Source organism: Drosophila novamexicana, unplaced genomic scaffold, assembly GCF_003285875.2.
Source record: "Drosophila novamexicana strain 15010-1031.04,08,12 unplaced genomic scaffold, DnovRS2.1 tig00001361-arrow-arrow-pilon, whole genome shotgun sequence".
Taxonomy (NCBI): Eukaryota; Metazoa; Arthropoda; class Insecta; order Diptera; family Drosophilidae; genus Drosophila; species Drosophila novamexicana.
Window position 1 is genome coordinate 386,353 of NW_020824852.1, and position 21,883 is coordinate 408,235.

Consider the following 21,883-nt stretch of genomic DNA (forward strand, 5'->3'; position numbering starts at 1 on the left):
TCGATTGCTATCGATATACATCAATATAAAATTTTATTATTAATCTGTTAATTATCTGTAAGGGTAAATATTCGTTTGTTTAAGAAAAATATCGATAAAATAACAACAGTCTGTGGTTTGGTTGATATCGTTATCGAAATGTTAATCGATTGATTTAGTAGATTTATTCATCACAATATCACATGCCACAACATATACAACGTGGGACTTAAATGTTTATCAACTTAAGAAAGGTGACAAGAACAAGGGTATTGTAAATCGATAAGTTATCGATAGAAGCCATTATTCGCTTCAAACTACGAACTAGCAATATTTATATGTGAGCACACAAAGCAATCAGTTTCAGTTTACTGAAGCTATCGTACTCCTTATTACATCCAAAATAAGTGGAAAGACAATGTATATCGATAAGTTATCGAAAGTGTTTATTTAATTGGCTATTTCTGCAAACTACGAACTAGGAGCATTTTGTTGTGAGCGCAAAGTCACATCCCCAATTAGTGACAATGGCAATGTATATCGATAAGTTATCGATAGCAAACATTATTCGCAACATCTGCAAGCTAGGAGCGAGCAATATTTTGCTTTGAGCACACAAAGCAATCTTTTTCATTTACTAAAGCTATCGTACTCCATATGACATCCGAAATATACCCAAAAATTGTTCACTCAACTAACATAAAAGACGCGTCCAGAAGATGGGCGAGAATCCCAATTTAATGGAGCAGCGTGAACGCATTGACAATGCGCTCATCAATGCCGTCGATGACATGGATCGGGAGCATTTGCGCAAACTGCAGCTGACGATGCACGGTTGTGCCAAGCGCTGCTGTGCCGACATGAACGCCAGTGCGGATGCGGTACAGCGTTGCGTAGATCGCTGCCAAATGCCGCTGACGCGCGCCCGCTGCTATGTGCAACAGGAGCTGGCCGAGTTCGAGTCCCAGATGGAGGATTGTCTGCGCCAGTGTCAGTTGCCCGGCGAAGATGATATCTGTGGCGGGCGTGTCGAGCGCTGCTCCTTGGACTGTGTGGATAAGTATGTGGCGCTATTGCCGGAATTATTGAACGCCATGCGCATGGAACTAGAGAAGGCCCTATAAACGGGCGGGGGCGGCCAACACAGGCAACAAAACATAACTACGTTATAGTCAGGAAATGCAAAAAAGTTAATTAAAATAGTTGTAAATAAATCAAAGCTTATCTAATGTCTGAACGCTGCCACACATTGACAGCCAGCTAAACTGTCTGTCTGTCGTGTCAGTTTTGGCCTATAAGTAGCGACAACTTGGCCGAGAAGAGCACAGAAAGTTGTTCCAACTGAAACTGAATACTGCAAAAAAACAAATCAAAAAATGCGTTGCCTCTTTTTACCGCTGCTTTGCATTGTGCTGGCCGCTGCCCAACGCGATCGCTTGGGATTCCCAACTGATACTGGCATCGATGTCGAGGAAAGCAACGATCTGCCGCTGGTCGAGCCGCGTCCGGCTAAGCAGGATGGGGCTGCAACCCAGCCCAACCCTGAACCGGCAGCTACAAAGCCAACATCAACGCCAACATCAAAGCCAAGCAGAAAGTTTGCCAGAAAGGTGCGACGGGTGCTGCGACGTTTGGGACTGCTCAAGGATAGATTGGCCAAAACCGTGGTGGATGCGCTAGCAAGAGATAGCATGCAGCTACTGCGCTTGGATGAACTGATGCACACCGCGGCGTTGGGACAGAGGCGTTATGATAATGCTGACCGTTGGCGTCGGCTTAACGCATAGGCTATGCTGCTGTAGTGTGCGTGTGTCTTCTGTTCGTGTATGTGTGCAATAAATGCAATAAATGAGTTTGCCATAAAGTGTATGGCAAGCCAGCAAAGCAAGCAACAACAAGTAGCTGCCGTAATGTGCCAACTGTTGAGTTTCCTTCCGCTTCCGCGAGGAGCGCTAGTCGTGCGCTCTCTCTCGCTGTCCCTCTCCCACACACACTCTCGCACTGTCATGCTCTCGCATTCCCGCAAACAAGACACAGCGACTGTGCCGGCATTATAGCGGCTGCGACGCCAGCAGCGGCAGCGAACAAACCCGAACGCCGTCGATGACTGCGCTTACAGGTGTTTATTATGCTTCGTGTATTGCGGCTGTGCATTCGTTCGTGTTCCACTGTGTAGGAGGCGTTGCGCTCCCTCCCCTCATTCCCCTCAGTCACCGTAGTCGCCGCAGTCGCATCGTTCGTCTCGTTCGTTTCGTTCGTCTCGTGCGCTCTTCGTTAGTGTGCGTTAGTTTTATGGCGCTCTTGTCGTGGGCGTGCTGGTTGCTTTATATTCCTGCGACTGTTGCGCTATCGCATCAGTTTCATTTGAACGCTCGTCAGGGCGAGTTGTGCAGCAGCAGCTGAGCAGAACCAGAACTCTGAACATTCAAAAACTCAACACTTCAAACTTCAATCAAATTCTCAAACGCTCATGTTGCTTGCCAACAACAACAGCAATCAGCAACTCGCTATCAATACTTTTTTTTATTGTTTTTTTGTGCAAGTGCAGTGCTAAAGATTTCGTAGCTCATTCAGAACAAAAACAAATAAAACAAAAAATTGCTTAAAAAATAAAAGAACTAATTAGTAAAAAAAAAAAAAAATATTTTTTGAAATTTGAGAGAAAAGAAAAGTAAAAAGTCGAGACTATTTGCATTTTGGCTCATTTTAATTTGCACAACATTTTGTGTTAGTTTTGTGTCTTCACTTTATTTTTTTATTGTTTGTTGGATTTTTTTTCGATTGTGTTTTCATATTATTATTAACTCTGCGGTGTAAGAATTTGTTGATTGCTTACGCACAAAATGTGCACAAAATTCTCACTGGATTCGAACGACTGAAAAGTGCGTCGTTCTCAGGACATTCTTCCAACAGTAAGTAACAAAACATAAATATTCGTTTATTTTTGAAAACTTTACCAAATATTTATGTGATGAATGTGGCGTTTATAGTTTTTGGAAAAACGCTTTTGGGGATTCATATTGTGCGTGTGCGTGTTTGTTTGTGTGCGAAAAAATGAGTGAAAAAGTTCATTTTTTGCATTTTTTTATTTTATTTTTTATCAGAGTTTTTTTTTTTGTGGCTTGCGTTTTCCAAGCTGGCGAAAGTTCTGTTTCAAAGTTTAAAGCATATTTGTGGTTTATTTCCATTTCCATCTTTTTGGCCATTTGATGTCCGAATGTTCAGTTTCAAATAAATATGCAAAAGTATTTAATTGAGACTGAAAGAATAACTTTAGTTTCATGGGATCAAAAGTTTTAACTTGCTTTTTTTCGTTTCTGTTATTCTTTTGATATTTTTTTTGTCATTTCCCAAAAACCATATTTGATTAAAGTATGAAGTGCATTTTGGCTATTTTTTAACGAATTTTATTTGTATTAATATGTATTTTAATTTAATTTTGCAATTCGCCATGAATCAAGGGCTTAAAATGCAAATTGCTTTTTGGTTTCAATTGAAATTATCTTCAAAACATTCGATTTATTATGACGTTTAATTGCTTTTAATCAGCTGTTTATGGAAAAGTTCGAGAATTCTTTTTGAAAACTTTAACTAGAAATTTTAGTCAAGTCGCACATCACGTATACGCAAATTGCAACTGCATGAAAATCGTTAGGAAAATGCATTGGCAACACAATAACAACAACAACAACAAAAAAGTAGAAAAATAAATAGAAAACAAATAGAAAAATGTAGAAAAACAAGAAATACTTTGACAATATGAAAGCATATTGCCAGGCACACGAAACTTTCTTGGGGCAGTTCAAGAATTGATTCAATGTCGCGTTTTTTAAATAACAAATTTGTGTACATTTTTAAAAAAGGGAGTAAGTAATTTCATTCAAATAATTTATTATAATATTCTATTAATTCGATTTTATTATAATTCGAATAATCATTTTTGAAGTGAGCTTGTTAATGAAATATCAATTGCATAAAATACGAATTTTATATATTTCTATTTTGCGATCAATTCTAATTGCTGCTATATATGACTCCATATCGGACTCCATAATATATATCAAATATGCTCTACAACAAATTTTGACCGGTTTTGCACGGCATATACTGAAATATTCAAAATAAGTTTTCATACATTTGCCAAACGTAGGTTATTTTATCAAAGTCAAAGTTTTTGAAATTTATTTCTAAACATATTTTTTAAGTTGCGTTTAAAAAAAGTTGCGTGCAATAGTTTTCTGGGCATTTGTCGACCTTAAAGTAGGACCCATAAAACACATTTTCGTAAATTGTGATAAATTTGCACAAAGAATGAAAGGAAAGGTCGGTTAGTCGGGCTAAAAAAATAAGCTTAAAAATATAGATGAATTATATAAATTATAAAATATTGAAATATAAAAATAAAGAAATAAATAAATCAATACTTAAAAAAATATATAAATATTATACACATTCATAAATGAATGTTAAGAACAGATTTATTTGTTAATATAAACCTTGAGATGTGGCAAGGAAAAGATTTGAAGATTGATATGATATGATATGATATGATATGATATGATATGATATGATATGATATGATATGATATGATATGATATGATATGGTATGATATGGTATGATATGATATGGTATGATATGATATGATATGATATGATATGATATGATATGATATGATATGATATGATATGATATGATATGATATGATATGATATGATATGATATGATATGATATGAAATGATATAATATGATATGATATGATATGATATGATATGATATGACATGATATAATATGATATGATATGATATGATATGATATGATATGATATGATATGATATAATATGATATGATATGATATGATATGATATGATATGATATGATATGATATGATATGATATGATATGAAATGATATGATATGATATGATATGATATGATAATATATGATATGATATGAAATGATATGATATGATATGATATGATATGATATGATATGATATGAAATGATATGAAATGATATGATATGATATGAAATGATATGATATGATATAATATGATATGATATGATATGATATGATATGGTATGATATGGTATGATATGATATGGTATGATATGATATGATATGATATGATATGATAATATATGATATGATATGAAATGATATGATATGATATGATATGATATGATATGATATGATATGATATGATATGATATGATATGATATGATATGACATGATATAATATGATATGATATGATATGATATGATATGATATGATATGATATGACATGATATAATATGATCTGATATGATATGATATGATATGATATGATATGATATGATATGATATATGATGATATTCCATATTGAGATAGCTATATATTTGAGCATAGTTAAAGTTGTAACCATTCTGAAGGGGTTTTTATTTAGAATCTGTTTGAACGGCCCTCGCATCCACACGCAAATGGCATTTGCCAGCTTCTCAGGTTTGCTGCTGGTTTGCCTCGTTAACCGTTAAGTTTGCGCGCGTGTATGCGTTTGTGTGAGCGCGTGTCTCGGCGGGGTGTGCGTGTGTGTATTGTTGTTTATAAGCGTGCATCCTGTACGTGTCCTTTTGCTAATCGCTGCGTTCAAAGTGTTGCACGGCAAAGCTGCAGCGACGCTTTTGGCGCGTGACACCCAAAACTCGCGGCAAATATAGAGAAACAGCCACACGGCGAGAGACAGCAACAGGGAGAGAGAGGGTGGGAGAATGTGGGCGGCTGCGAGAATGCGATCTTTGATTTGGCATCAGGCGGCGGAAGTATGCGGCGCATACGTGCTGCAAGTTTTTATTGCGGGTCGCCACCTTTTGGCAGCAAACTTTTTAAGCTAGCAAACTGCTGCCGCAATTCATTGCGCTTTTTACATTTGTTGCATTCACAGCAGCTACTGCTTGTTGCGTGCTGCTGTCATTTGCCACTGCGTTTTTTTTTCTCTTAAATATAATTTTTCTTTTTCGTTGGTTTTTCTTTCTATTATTCGCGTTTGTTTCGCCTGGCGCGAAAACTTGTTAAGCTTCAGAGCTCAGCGGCGCGTTAAACTTGCCGAAAACGGCAACAAAATTAATTAATTACAGTTTTGAATAACGAAAACTGTCGCTTGTGCTTTAAAAAATAATATTTACTCATTTTTTATTCATAATAATAATATGAACATAACCAAGAGTTGAAATATACATGTTAATGTTAAATGCCGTAACAGTTGTCTGTTAAATAACATGTTGACAAAAATGTTAGCCAAGGCTATGCATATGCAGGTGATAACAGTCTGTTAAATAACATGAAGGGAAAGTACTGTGAAGATTGTTAGTATATATATGCACTTGAACCATAATAACAGTCTGTTAAATAACAGTTGTATAAATGTTGTCAAGAATGTTAGCAAAAACACGAGCAAAAACAGTTGATTGCAATAAAAGTCTGTTAAATAACATGTAAAAGAAATGAGTCCGAGAAAAAGGTTCAGCACGAGCAAATTGAAAATATAAATATGAATAATTTTATTTACTTCACTTAAACGTGTGGACAGCTCATCTGAATTGGTAATAAGAGTTAAAATGCCAGTAAAATGAAAACTATTTATTGAGAACTCTAGTCTTTGCTCTTAGCTCAAATGTCGCATATCCCAAAATAAATGTTATACTAACTAACTAAAATGCTACCAAATACTACGATAGCAAAAGCAAATAATTGGTTAATGGTCATTTTGATGCCTAATAAAAGTCTCGACAGAAAATAAAAAGATGCGGAAAATCCAGTCACGTTACCTTTTACAAAATGGCTTTATGAAAAGCAAAAATGCTGAGATATTAATAGCTCATAATAATTAAATAAATGTCGCATTCAAGAAGTTTATACGAATAGAAATTGAATCGCAAAACAAAGTCGATTTTCGGTCGCTTGTTTGATATTTAAAGACGCAAAAAAGTATTCACTTCTACGCAAACGGAAGCCCACTGATAGATTCTTTTGCAGACCTACGACAATTTCGCCCGGGAATTCCACATATGTCGTTAACTTAGATTATATTTCTCAACAATTTAAAAACTAATTTGAGTTATTTTATCCAAATTTCATTGTAGAAAAAAATGTTAATTAGTTGTTTTGCAGGGGCCAAGTTATTTTACTATTTATCACACAAAATTGTTGCGCATAAAGTTTGCAGACTGTTTGTTTCCTTGTTCTGTGTTGAAAATATTGTTTTTTTTTTTGTTTTTTTTTTTTTGTTGAATCTGTAAAACTTAAAGCTAAACGTGCTTGAAGTGTGCAATAAGTTGTGTGCTCTGTGAGCCAAGTTCAAGACATGCATATTTTCAACATATTTCTGGTCTAGGTTTTGTTTTTCTTTAATTGAAATTCTTAAGCTTATCGCTTGGTTAAAAATATGTTTGTGGCATTGCGGGCAGCTGTCAAGTCTTTACAAATGACACTGAGTTGGGCAAACTGTCTGGCAAATTATCAATATTATGAACATGTGCGCCTAATGGCTGGAACGCGTGCCCAAATATGCCAACAACTAGCAGCGGCTTCCACTATGCGACACTAACCTTTCCCAGGGAAAACACATTGCGGCAGCGCCAACATTTGGCTGCAGTGCCCCAAAAGACTCTGCAACAGTTTCTTTAACCGGTCAATAAGTGACACGATATCCAGAGTTTGCACAGCTTGACCCTTTGATGAGCATATACTGTTTCAATCTAGCCCGCACTCAACCTGCTATTAACAGGGCAGTCAATCAACGTCTGCCCAACTCACTCAACCATTTTTATACCCTTGATCCATTGCCATGACGCTAAACGGGTCTCTTAGTTTTGTGCATTCGCTTGTAACAGACAAAAGAAAGCATATAATATTCCATTAAGTATATACATTCCTGGGAAGGACGATTATTGTACGCAGCTTAAGTTTACCATTTGTTTTTTTTTGTTTAAATAATATCGATAACTATCACAATGGAATATCGATTAAAGAAGACTAGGAATATCGATTAACAAGCGTTCAATTAAAAATATCGATATATAGGGAAATATTTATATCGATTGGAAAACAATCGAAAAACCGATTAACAAGAGCTTAAGATATCTAATTTGCAAAACAGCCATTTCCGTTAAGTTGAAGAACATCGATAACTAGGGAAATAGAAAATATTGATGGCTATTCAATCAGAATATCGATTAGAAAACCTGCCTCACTTTATTGCACCGATAGCTCGGAACGGGTTACAGGGTAGTTGCTAGTCACCGCTAGTTGGACTGAAATACTTTTGTTTTTAAGTTGAGTTACTTGCGAAAATTCACATAAAATATTCAATTTCCATTTTTTACGTCCGCTCTAAAAAACCCAAAAAAAAAAGAATCCAATAAAAATACGCGCGCACACACACACAGTCACCCACACAGACATAGACACAGGCACACACACTCAAACAAAGAGAATATGAAAAAAGAAAATAAAAAAATATTCAAAACAAAACACAAAATTTTCGCTTGTTGCGTCCTGTGGGCGCCCGCCCCGAGGCGCAGCCATGACCATGGCGCATGGGGGGTGGTAAGTATGATGTAGGGAGGGGGCGGGGTTCGCAGGGAAGCGTATGGTGTGTGCGGACGCGTGTTGTGTGGGCGTTTGGGGGCGTGAGGGGTGTTAACATTAAGATGCGTGGCGAGGCGTATAAACACATGCAGCGCATTTGATTGCAGATTGTGTTTCGTTGAATATGAAATATATATATATTCTGTGTGAGTGTGCGTGTGCTGCTGCAGCATGCATCGTTGCCAAAAGTTTACGTTGCAGAACATCTAAAAATTTTTCTTTTAGTGCACACAAAACAAAACCAATTAATAGAAAAGGTACAAAAAAAAGCACCTTCAAAATGCAGCACGCAATTCCTTTAGATAATATACAGGGTATATGTTTGTGTGTCTTGTTCTGCCCATTGAAAGTGGGTAAAAAGGGTATAATGGTTTTTGTGCAAATGCTTGTAACGGGCAGAAGAAAGCACCTCCAAACCCATATATATTCCTGGTCGGTATCAATCGACGAGTCGATCTAGCTTTGTTTATCTGTTTGCCTGTCCGTCCGTCTGCCTGTCCCTCGGTCTATCTGTCTGTCCCTCCGTCCGTCTGTCGGTACGTATGAATAAACACGTCTATCTCAGAATCTATAAGAGCTAGAGACTTACAAATTTGAACGTAGGTCCTTCTAGTGCCAGCGCACTACGAGTTTGTTTGTTCGATAATCGATAACTGGCCCGTATTGAAGCAATCGATAAAAATCGAAATCAAATATCGAAATACTGTTTTTTTAGCTAATCTGTTAGGTTTTAGAGGTAGAGCTACCAAAGTTGGCATGTAGCTTCTAGAATAGTACGAACCAATCGAGTATCTTTCACTTTATAGCTAATCAGCGCGAGCTGCATTTGGTGTTGGCAGAAGACGGTTCGGGGTATGCCCTAGTCTGGCACTCCCAACATTTGCTCTTTTACTTGTTTTGTTGTTATTGCTCCTGTTGTTCATTTTTATTGCCCGACTGCATCAATCAAAATGTGAAACAACGATAAATGGCTTGGGGCTACCCAGCTAGATAAATGTTATGCACAATATATACATATATATATATTTTTTTGTATATAATTTAATATATATTTATATAAGTATATATATAGCAGCTCGCGAGCACAAATCGGTCAACCTTATGGCCGTTTAAGTGGAAAACAATGTTTTTTTTTTTTTTTCTGTTTTTGATAACACATCGATAATGCCTCTTGATAATGCTTATGTAATTAACGACTCGACTACCCTCCCTCTCCCCATACGAAAACTAAAAATAAAAAGATTCGACTCAATTTGTGGATTTCATAACCGAATGCAAATCAATCAAAATAGTCCTAAAAGTTATACAAATACGAATTCCTTTTGTTTCTTTTCCAATTAGTTGGAATTATATTCGTATAAATTCCATTGAAAGTTTCGCTTTGAGTGCCAACATTTTTGCATTGATTCACTTGTCGAGGGTAGTTCAATTATGTCAGAAAATTTGTAACGTCTAAAAGGAGACGTCGCCGAACCAATAAGATGTATCATACTACTATATACTACTATATGCTTCCTCTAAAAACAAATGGTCAGAAATACATTTTTTTCAGAAATACTCTGCTATAAGTGTATTTCAACTTCGTTGTGCCGATTTATCTGTTTGTAATTGTCAATTTCAATTAATTAGCAGGAAGTATTGATAAATATTTGATTAAAACAATGCAAAACAAAGGGTGAACTATTTGTTTTATGTTTAATTTTTTTCTCCATCATTTAGGGACATGTTGTATGGTCTTCAGTGTGACCAGCTTAGCTAATATAATGAACAAGTTCGTTGCTTATAATTTGAGAAACTAGTTCATTTTAGTTTGAGTAGCAAACTGCGCAGAACTCTTTATTGTCTTTTTTATATAGTTTACTTACAAATCGACTGGACATTGTAAATAACTGAGTACATTTGATAGAACTTGCTCCGTAACTTTTGTGCGAGCCAACATTTATTTGAGCCAGTAGTTAAATAATGTAACGGAACAAGTTCTCGAAACAAAAGTAAATATCCAGGGCATATCTTTGGCTGGCTAGCTAAACTTTGTGCCAAAACTTTTATCCAGTTGGCTGCGACACAAATTGAATTTGTATCAGAGGCGAGTCGCAAATACTATTAACCTTATCCTCTACAAATATAACTCCATTTTTCATTCATTTCAATCAGTTAAGCCCACGGTCGAGTGTTCTTCATGTTTTGTTGACTCTCGGATTCCAGAGAATGAAGTGTTGAACCAATATCACCAAACTTGGAGAAAAATGTGCCGAGTTGCTGTTTTTATTATTATTTATTTCTCTACTTTTTTTTTTTTTTATTTTGTTTTTGCTTTATTTTGTGCATATTTTGTTGTTTTTGAGCTGAGTTCGGCAGAGGGTAAAGTTAAGTGATTGCTGTTTTGGGGGTTAGTTGTTAGTTGTGTATTTGGCGTGGTTTTGCTTTCGCTATTTTGGCACTGCCATGGCCTATACTTTGGTGCGCTGTCAAGACTCGGGCTGGCGGCTGTTTGTGTATTGTTTTACTCTAGTTAAATATTGTTGTTGTTGCACCCCACCCCCACACTCTACTCCTTTGCCACCACAAACGACACTGGGTCGGCCTTTGGGGGCCTGGGCTAATATTCACGCGCGACAAGCTAAAACATTTGCACTCACATTTTAGCCAAGTTCCATTCGCAAGGCTATTTATGCCCATGCCGGTGCACACATGGCGTATGCTTTATGTGCTCAACATTAAAGCGACAATAACAACAACAAGAACGACAACAGCAAGAACAAGAGCAACAAGCACGACGGCAGGAACATTGGCAACCCAGTTATGAGCCTTTAACAGGCCATAGCAACAGCCAAGCAACCAAGTTGGCCTCCACGTAGCAACCGCTGCCCGTAATAACTAACGTAGTTTGCCTAAGCAATTTGGCACTTGTGTGCGCTCTATGCTACGGGCTCTGGCACCACCATACTTATCCCTGACAAACTTCAATTTGCCAAGAACCCACCCAAACCAACCAAACGCACAATACCAGGCACTGCTGCTGCTGCTGCCGCTGGTCTTGCAGCAGGCAGTGGGCCAATCCTTTGATATGCATCGATGAAAGTTTGGAAATCACAGTTAAGGCAATTACAAAATGCTCCTAAGGCGCTTAAGTGTACAGTGGTACGAATGCCATCAAATAGATGTGAAATCAGGCCTTATTGAAATTTAAAGGAAATAATATGTAAGACAGCACGGAAAATGCAAAGAAAATTCTCATGCTAAGCTTCAAGCTGTTAAAGGTTTGGTCGCTTATAAATAATACAAAAATTTTGCTGTAAATTATAAGTACATATATTAACAGTAAATACGAAAACATAACTGTTTTTTAAGACAATTTTTGCCTCTCATAATGATCATGTAAAAACCTAACGAAATATTAAATTTTCCTTGAGTTTATTTTACTATTATTTTTTTTTAAATAATTAAATGTAAAATAATTAATGTATGTATTTATCAATTCGTAATGCAAATAATTAATTAATTAATTTAAAAACGAATTAATATTTGTTACCAAATTCGAATGTGAATAATGCTTATTAATGCCTTAGCTCCATACGATATCAACTAATATCTCTACTATTACCCTTCATAATGAGCCTAATTTAGAGTTTCTGATTAATATATATTTGTGCAAAATTTCTTTTTGGTCCAGTCTCTGCCTACGACTGGGATCAGTGTGTGGCAAGCAAATGACACACATATATTACAAGGGGCATCAGGCAGCTGGCAGCAGGATGTGGCACATGTAGCCTAACTGCAGATGTTGACATTGAATAGCTTGCTAGTTGGAGGAACGAGGAATCTTGCCGGGGGAGCGGTATGGCGGGTGGCGGTATGGCAATGGATACTGGGCTTTTGAATGATTGACGTACTGATCTATTTGCATGAGGGAGTGTTGTAACAGTATCCGTTGTAACTGCAGCTGGCCGACCGATTAATGCAAATGGACGGACAGGGTGCATAACACAAATATTACGTATACGCCACGAAACATCGAACACAATTTTCGAGGCAAGGCAATAAGTACCCTAAAGTTTTGACTGCATAAACTCAACTCTACTCTGCGTAGATGCCGTGTAATTGCCAAGCGTTAATCGGCAATTGGTAAACGTTAATCGTTTATCGTTTATCGCATGGCCCGTGCTCACATTTCGTTCGTTTGCCTCTGTCAAATACACAAAGCACATTTATTCAATAAACATAAACCAAAAGACCATGGAAAACAGGAAAAATACACAAACAAAAAAAAAAAAGAAAATGAACGACAAATTATGTGTAGTTGGTGTGTGTGTTATTGTATGGGTGTGTGTTTGATAACAACGACAACAACAAACGAAATAAGTCTGTGGGGATTCCGTCGCGTGGTCTTTTCATTGTTATAGCTGTGATTAACGCAGCCGAGTAACAGAAATGTGTTACAATACCCTTCTGAAGAGTACTCAAAATTGTGTTACAGAATGTGTAACGCATAAAGGACGCTATCTTGCAGACCATAAGAGACTAGAGACGACCGAAGGACCGCATAGAAGGAGACATCTCTCCATAAAGTATATATATTCTTGATCAGTATCAGCAGCCGCGTCGATATAGCCATGTCCGTCTGTCCGTCTGTATGTTTCTCAGTTTTATAGCTATCTTTATGATATGATATTGTTGTATGAAAAACATATTTGTTTATCAAGTTATCTTGACCAAACTCGGCTTTTATTAGTTTAACTGTGTTCCTCATATATGTATATGCAAAATCGTATCAACATAGGACCACTATATCATACAGCTGCCATAGGAACGATCGGTCGAAAATTAAGTTGTTCTATGAAAAACTTTTTTGTCATTCAAGATATTTTGGTTAAACACTGCATTTAAAGATTTCACTATGCTCCTTCATTTTTGCAAAATCTTTTTTACATCTGACTACTATATCATATATCTGTCACTAGAACGATCGGTCGAAATCTAGGTTTTTGATTCTAAACCTTTTTTGTTTACCAAGATATCTTGACCAAAATCGGCATTAACTATTTTCCCTGTGCTTCTTAGATACGGGCAAAGCACTATGAGCATTGTAAAAAAAGGTGGGGTCTGCAAGGGTATTAGATCTTCGGCGTGCCGAAAATAGCCTTTCTTTCTCATTTAAGATTTCTTCACTAAACTTGCCTTCTATTTACTATAACATCTTGTCAACAGCAAACTAATTGAAATGGTATTATAATATAGGTTAAAAGGAAGGTATATTGTTCGAAAAACTTCACCAAACCCGCCTTTTATTTATTATTAAATCTTACCAAGTACTTAAAATGGTATGATACTATAGCTCTTTAAGCCGAATCTGTTGGAAAACGATGTCTTCTTTGTTTTTGAAGATATCTTCACCAAATTTAACATTTGTTTATTTTAAAATCTTATCAACATCGGACAATTTAAAATAGTATGATTATGTAGCTTCTTAGAAAGAATCCCTTGGAACATGATCTTTGTTTTTCAAGATATCTTAAACAAACTCGGCTTTTATTTATAACATCAAATCTTCCCTTATCTTATCTAACTACTGTAAATCGAGATCTTGTTCCTAAAACTTTTCTTATTTTTCAAGATGTATTTTCAAAACTTAACATTTATTTATTAGAAAACCTTATCAGCGTCTATGTGCTTGAAAGGATATAATAATATAGCTTTATAGGCAGCATCAGTTGTCAAATGATTTTTTGTTTGGAAATCTTTTTGGTTTTCATGATATCTTGACCAAACTTGGCATTAAACGAATTGCACTTCTTCTTAAATATCTGCAAAGCTGTCGTACAGGAATATTATGTGACTCTTATTGGAACAATTAGTCGAAAACGTAGGACTTTTCTATAAAAGCATTCTGCAAATTATATCTTTAAGGGTATTTCACCGTCGACATGCTGTAGGTAGTCTTATTTCCGTTAATTTTGTATGCCTTTGTTGACATAGTGCAGCTGCTTCCGCTTCCCCCGCCCCACAGGTTAGTTGTTAATAATAAAGCTTGTTTATATACTCAGTACTCGTTAAATGGGTAAGAAACATGGTTTCGATTCCGATGAGGCAGCAGGCAGAATGTCCAATACCCTAAAAGCACTGTAATTTTAGCCATTTGTAAAGATTTTTAAAACTATAAAAATATGTAAAAAATGTATAAATATATATTACGATTTCTGAAATACTAAAAAAACTATAAAAATCATATTTCTGTCACGCAATTCGAAATTAATTTAATTTTTTCCTCTGATTCTGATGCAAATTAAAAAATATTAAAATATGTATATATATTGTATACAATAAAAATATTAATTATAATTATTATATATTAATAATTGTAATTAATATTTTTATTGTATACAAAAAACCTTCAGCTACTGACTGTTACATGCTAATGGCTGGGGATGGGGTGTTGGGGTGTACTTAAAATTTGTTTAAGCTTACATTTTGCACTCATTTTAAATAGATTGACAGACGCTGCTTTTGTTTATTCTGTCTCTGTTGCTGTCGCTGTTAATTAAACTAGAACCTTAACAAGCACACAACAAACACTTCAGCTTACTTCTTGGCCAAATTGCAATTGTCTTCAAGTAGTCGGAAAGTTTTGCCTGGTAAACAGACTTTAAGTAGCTGCGAAAACTTTAGAAAGCGATAAAAAGCAGCTAATTGAAAGCATTATCTTAAACAATATAAAAATTTACCTTGTATTTGCAGCACGCAAGATATTATAAATATATATATTTATGCACATTAATGTTTGGTTTTTAAACTGGGTAGAAAAAGTTTTCAATAAAATGATTTTTTTGTAATAATTTTTAACGATTTTTAAATTTGTTCTATTTTTTGTACAATAATATTGGGAATTGCAATTTATATTAGTTTTTTATATTTTTTTTGTAATATATAGTTATTATTATTTTAATATAAAATAAAAATAATAACTTTCCCTTTTAAATATGGATTGAATAGAGTTGTGATCCATTTTAGTTTATGCTCTTGGGAACAAGTTCAGATTCTGGCTATTTTCTTTCAAGAAATATTTGCCCATTTACGTATTACTTAATTTTGATTGATGGTCTTTATTTTACTAAAATATCAAAAGCTTAAGATATCTGGAACTAGTTCCGCTTAATATAAAAATACCATTTTTTGAAGATTAGAATTTTTAATGATTTAAATGTCATTAAGGAACATATTCGTTCAAGCTGCAACAAATCTCGGGCTTGATCAAGTTCTTTTGAGCATTTGAATTAATTCTGGGCATCTTCTATGCCAACTTTACTCTGCCAATTGAAAAACTTTGCAGAATTCAGCTCAGTTTCGGCTAACCTGTTCTTTTTTCCTTTTAAACCTGTGGAACCTGTACATATTTTGAGGTTATGATTTCTTAATGATTGAAATGTCAGCTTGTGATTCATTTCTTTTAGCTAGAAGCGTTTTGGCTATGAACTGGTTCTTGGAAACATTATAATGAAATAGGATATCAAAACTCGGCTTTGAACTGGTTATTTTGAACATTTACGCTTTTTAGTCTTCTTTCATTGCAACTTACATTGCCAATTAGCAAACTATACAGAATTCAACTCCGGCTGCTGTGCTGGACTTTGTTGCCAGCCAAGTTCATTTTCAACAGAACGTCGATTGTATTATATGACTGTATGCTGCATATATATTTGTATATGTTGTGTATTTATGTGTGTAAATAGGTTGTTCTTGTTCTTGTTTCGTTGCTTTTTTTTCGCTCGATTTTATGCAGTCTATATGCAAATTTGATGAGCTGCCAACATTGCGATGACTTGTCTCATATTTAAGCCATGTTTTTACGAGTGTGGCAGACACACACCCACACACACACACACACACACACACACACACACACACACACACACACACACACACACACACACATAGAGCCAAGGGCCAGAGTGTTGACTCTGATAGCCAGAGAAATGGCCTCGGACTTTCTGTAGGCATTACGTGCTGAACACTTTTACTTCAATTATTCATGCTACAGTACAGTGGGGCACAGTGTCAGGCACTGTGGAACAGAGGCTGTCCATGGCGGAGGTGAAAGGTCAACTGTGTGCGTATACAAATGTACGCATGCAAGTATGCATCTTGTATGAGACTATGCAATTAAGAAGCACTGCACGGTATAGACACAAAGTAGTCGACAGAGAAAGAGACACAATAAGAGACAAAAACAGAGAAAGAGACAGATACAGCGATAGGGACAGAGATTGAGACAGAGATATATGCATAGAAATTGCTTTGATGAAGATATGCAAAAATCGACATGGACATCGTAAGTTGTTAACTAGCTGACACTGAGTGCTGTGCAGGATTTGGCTGTAGACAAACACACTCACCAACAAATGTACAATCTATGTGCACATCCAATAAGGTAAAGTTTGCGTCAGTTCAGAGACTGTACGACTGGAAGATACCCTGACAGCAGCAACAAGCTTACCTTCTAGACCTTTAAAATTTGGTCATAAGGATCAATTTTTATCGATATTAGGATATAGATTATGGAATATGGCTTTCAATTGTTATCGATTATGGGATGTGGGTATCAATTGTTATCGATTTCAAGGAAACGAGGAAAGTTACCGAAATTTTAAAGAAATGCGTTTGCACCTGCTAGGTCCCTCCCTACAAAGGCTCCAAGCTCTTTGGCACTTCAAGTCTCCATGATTGACAAGTTCATAAACAGAAACAGGCACGCAGAGCTAGATGTATTCAGCTCTTAAGCTGCTCAAGTACTTATATGCTTTATAAGGTGGCAAAAGCCTGCTTCTGCCAGTTACATATATTTGCACAAAAGCGTTATACCCCTTTTTTCTTACCCATCTTCAATGGGTTTAGGGCATGAAAATTCGACACTCATTTCAGACGCTTGAGCTCGTTTATTTGGCACACACGCAGACCTAGTCGTTTATATATATTATCGTTTATATATAATTTAATATACAGTTGTTGCTCCATTTCAAGTAATAGGCTTCAAATGGAATTTTTATTTTCATCCATTAGTTTATTGATAAACCAAAAAAGACGCAAAGGGCAACGATTTCAATGTCTGTCATCAGCAACTTATTGAACTTGTCAGTCAGTGTGTGTGTGTGCTTAGGTGTGTGTGTGTGTGTGTATGTGTGCTTAAGTGTGTGGTGTATGTGTGTGTCTAAAAAACAGCATTGAACTCTCGACCTTTTACTCAAACAACGCTATGTCAAACGGACATGTGATGCTAGTTATAGACATATCAAACAATTACATTTAAAAGCATACATTTTAATTTTCGCTAAAACGTAAATAGTGTGACCTTGCATTTCAAATTCTACAAATAAATTGGAATTATTTTGACAACAATGAAAGCTTGTAATTTAATAACATTTAAATGACGAATATTCAAATAAAAAAGCCAGGAATAGCTATTTGATTAATGAAAGAATTTAAATTTATATTGATATGTTTGTGCCTTTGTAAATAAATGTGTAGTTTTTGGGAAAGGTTTATTTAAATTATGTTTTTGGCATATATTCCTAATAACTATTTAACAGTGTGACCATATCTTATGCTGCCAGCTACTGAAAAAAGGTTTCTCAACAATTTAATTATGGCTGTAAGTTCAATTAATTCTACCCAATATGGCAAAAAATGTGGGCACTTTTGTAGCCATTCATATTGTTTCGTACTTCAAAGGCATTAAATTCGTTTACAATATTTAGTGCCAGGGCCAAAGGGAGCCCAAGCTCCCAGGCATGTATATATATATATATATATGTATACGAATATATATCTTGAGACATTTTTTTGATTTTCCTGGGCGCTTGCTTAGCTGGGCCGCAGTTCTTTGGGACCTCATTTCAGTAGAATTTCATTTTCGTTGCATTTTGGCCAATTGATGTTTGCTGCAGTTCGTTTAAGTGCAAGATATAAAAAGCAGAAACTCAATTTTGTCATCGCTTCTGTTGTTATCCTTGTTGCTGTTGTTGTTATGGCATGGATTGCTGCTGCAGGCTTTGGCCAAAAATAGTTTGGCCAAGTGGTACAAAGCTTAAGTGGTTGCCAGTAAAATGGTTTGGCCATGCGCAACGCTCAAAAATCGGACACAAAAAAAATTTAAAGCACACTTTGCCATTGCATGTCTATGCAATATTCAAGCTAACTGCTTGAATGTTCCTTTAAGCACACGGCATTACAGGTGCTTAAATACCTGGTGCTTCTACTCCTAGACAATAATCAAGCCCAGATAGCTTATAGTTGCCGTTAAACTATCTGAAGTTCACATTTTACGACGTGGAGCGTTGAGCAGATCTCTAAATTATATGGGCCGTTTTTTCATTAAGAAGACTTGACAAAAGTCAGACAACAAAAAAATTGAATATTTCATTTTTTAAAAACCTTTTCCGTCTTAGCCAAATCAAATCAATATATAAGAAAGTTGTCTGGATAAAAATGATTTCTATCTAACAAAATTGAGTATTTATATAAAGTAATATGACGCAAAAGGCGCTAACCAACACTGAATTTTAAAAAGGTTGATTCAATCTGCCTCAGCAGCACTTGTACAGCAGTACACTTGATAGAATATAAAGTTGTTGGTTAAGCTGTTAAATATACTTAAAAGTTTTCTTAATATTAATCGGTCGAAAATTGACCCAACCAAAGTTGGGTATTTATATGAATTAATAAGGTGTCTAAGCCGTTAACCAACCCAAATTTTTCGGTATAATATGACTCAGCATTACATGATATATACTGTTGTTAGTTTGCGAAATCAAAGCATTATATTAAAAAGTTTCATTGATATAAATCGGTCAAATATTTTGTTCTTTCTTCCTAGTTGAGTATTTATATAAAGTAATATGATGCAAAAGGCATTGAACAACACAGAAGTTTAAAATTCGTTGTATAGTATTCCACAGCGGCACATATAGACATGGTATATATAGTTCTTCTTCTTATATATAGTTCTTCTTAGCTGTCATGACTGTAAGTGTATTTCGAATTCGGCTAGTTTTAGTTTTACGTATTCTTTAATGTCTGTTACCGCCATTCGCTCTTTAAGATATTCAGTTGTTTTGTCTACATTTGGTGGTGAACATCTGGATCTTAGCCGTGTATTGGCGTCTGTGTGTGTGTGTGTGTGTGTGTGTGTGTGCGTGTTTGTATTTCTCTTGATGTATTTGTTTTATCTGACACTATTTGATGGCTTGCCGGCATCACATACAGTCGTAAACTCAATTAGATTTACGAGGCGTTGAACTGTGCGAGCGAGATGGCACAGCGATTGAAGGACTTTGTTTTTCTTTTTTCGTTTGTTTCTTCTTTTTTTTCGTCTTTATTGCATGACTAAAAAATGAACTCAAATGCAATTTATCAAAGTTAGTACAAGGCGAAAGCGGGAAATAAGCAAGGCAATAAGTGTGTACAACTTTGCCAGACTTGTAGATATCTCGCATGCTTGGGGATTTCCTTAATTATGACGGTAATAATTAGAGTATAATTATTATTAAGATATGCGAATATCTTGCTTTTTAGGGATTTCTTTATAGAACGAAGGTTTTTTATATTTTATTATCAGTATTAATCAGAAATGATTTTTAATATTATTAATATCATTAATATTAACATTGTTAATATATTTGTTATTATTATCATTAATTTCTTATAATTACTATCATAATCATAATTGTTAATATTATTATTTTTATTATAATAACAATAACTATTATTATTATATTATATTATATTACTATTATTTTTTCAAGTCTTGGATCATCTTATACATGTCTTGCCTGGTCACTTGCATTCCATATAACAAATGTTTCCAGACCCTTAACCTATATTTATATTTGTTTATGTTTCTTATGTTGAGGGACTTATCCGTAAAAGTCCTCCTTGGTAACTTAGTTTTGCTCTCCAAAAGTTTTGTTCTTACTTTCAACTTTGTCATTTATAATTGTGTTCAACTAAATTATTCATAAGTTTTCTCAACACTTTCCATACACTTGCCCCAACGCACTTATGAGTCGGGTGTTTCTACTAAAGCTTAGAAACTAACTTATATGTGCCAGCATTGGTCACTTGGGTGCTTAGCTTCTCTTTACATGGAATTGGCCTATGAATGTCTTTTATGGTGTTTACAACAGTTCGCCAAAGTCTCATCAGTCGTTTATACCCTTTTTTTAATAAAAAATGTCTGACAATGCCAGTTGGGAGTCGTTTTGCCGCTGGCTGTCAACCAAAACGGATTCATAAAAGGAAAGTGCTGCCAACTTGTACGATGTTGTTGTTGTTCTGTTTATAGTTGGGAGCAGCGGGCGGGCTGCTTTTAGCTGGCGTCACAAATATGTCCACGCCATTGAATGTCAATGTCAGCAGCAACAAAAACAACAACCAACAGACGACAGCAACAGCTACGCATAATGACAAATGTGTTTTTTATTTAAATGCCTGTAACATTTGGCGGCGCCATTGGCCCTATGCTCTTCACATCAACATCATCATCAGCTTTGTCATTATCATTGTCATTGTCATTGTCATTAACATCAGTTTGCATTGACCGCAGCCATGTGTATCGCAAGAATATGTCTTATAACATAACGCATACGCCACGTGTTGCACCTAGCAAAGGTTATCCAAGTGAATAAACGTAAGTCACAATTTTTAATTCTTCGCCATTTGATATAAACTGATAAACTTGACACCAAATACATCGCACATATTTCTAAAATATGATTATTTCTTGATTTTTAGTTTTTTTTTTCGACATTTTTTAACATTTATTGCAGATTTTGTTGTGTCACATATATAAATATGATCCGTTCCGGGAAATTCGAGCTGTCGTTTTGCCCTGTATTTTGCAATTATGTGTGCATAACGGCCACTTTGATATTACTTTCAGCTGCAGTTCATATAAATAGCATCGCAATTTTCACCAGAAACGCAATTTTCAATTTTCCCCCCCATATTGCCAATTGAAAAGACCACGTATTTATCTCTGTTTCGTAACTCGTACGGGTATTTATTGCCAGCACTGTAACATAAAACCTATATAAAAGTAATAAGTGCATGAGTGCGTCAGAGCTGGACTTGGAAGATATGCTGCTGACACGTGCCCAATGAAGATGCGATCACTCAAAGCATTATCCAAATTTAATAAAATGGGATTCGTGCAGTTATTCATAATAATATTTAAAGAAGCTCTGCCTCTTACTTTCATTATGAATTTGTCCTTCTCCTTTGTTC

The 21,883-nt window shown here is 35.5% G+C and overlaps 1 protein-coding gene across 1 annotated transcript; it reads left to right on the forward strand.

Moving 5' to 3' along the window:
* The first annotated feature begins 621 nt into the window (after positions 1 to 621).
* LOC115767287 (protein FAM136A) lies at positions 622 to 1,182 on the forward strand. The gene has a single exon (XM_030711518.1). It carries the CDS (start codon positions 699 to 701, stop codon positions 1,101 to 1,103), a length of 405 nt encoding a protein of 134 aa, XP_030567378.1. The 5' UTR covers positions 622 to 698; the 3' UTR covers positions 1,104 to 1,182.
* The last annotated feature ends 20,701 nt before the right edge of the window (positions 1,183 to 21,883 follow it).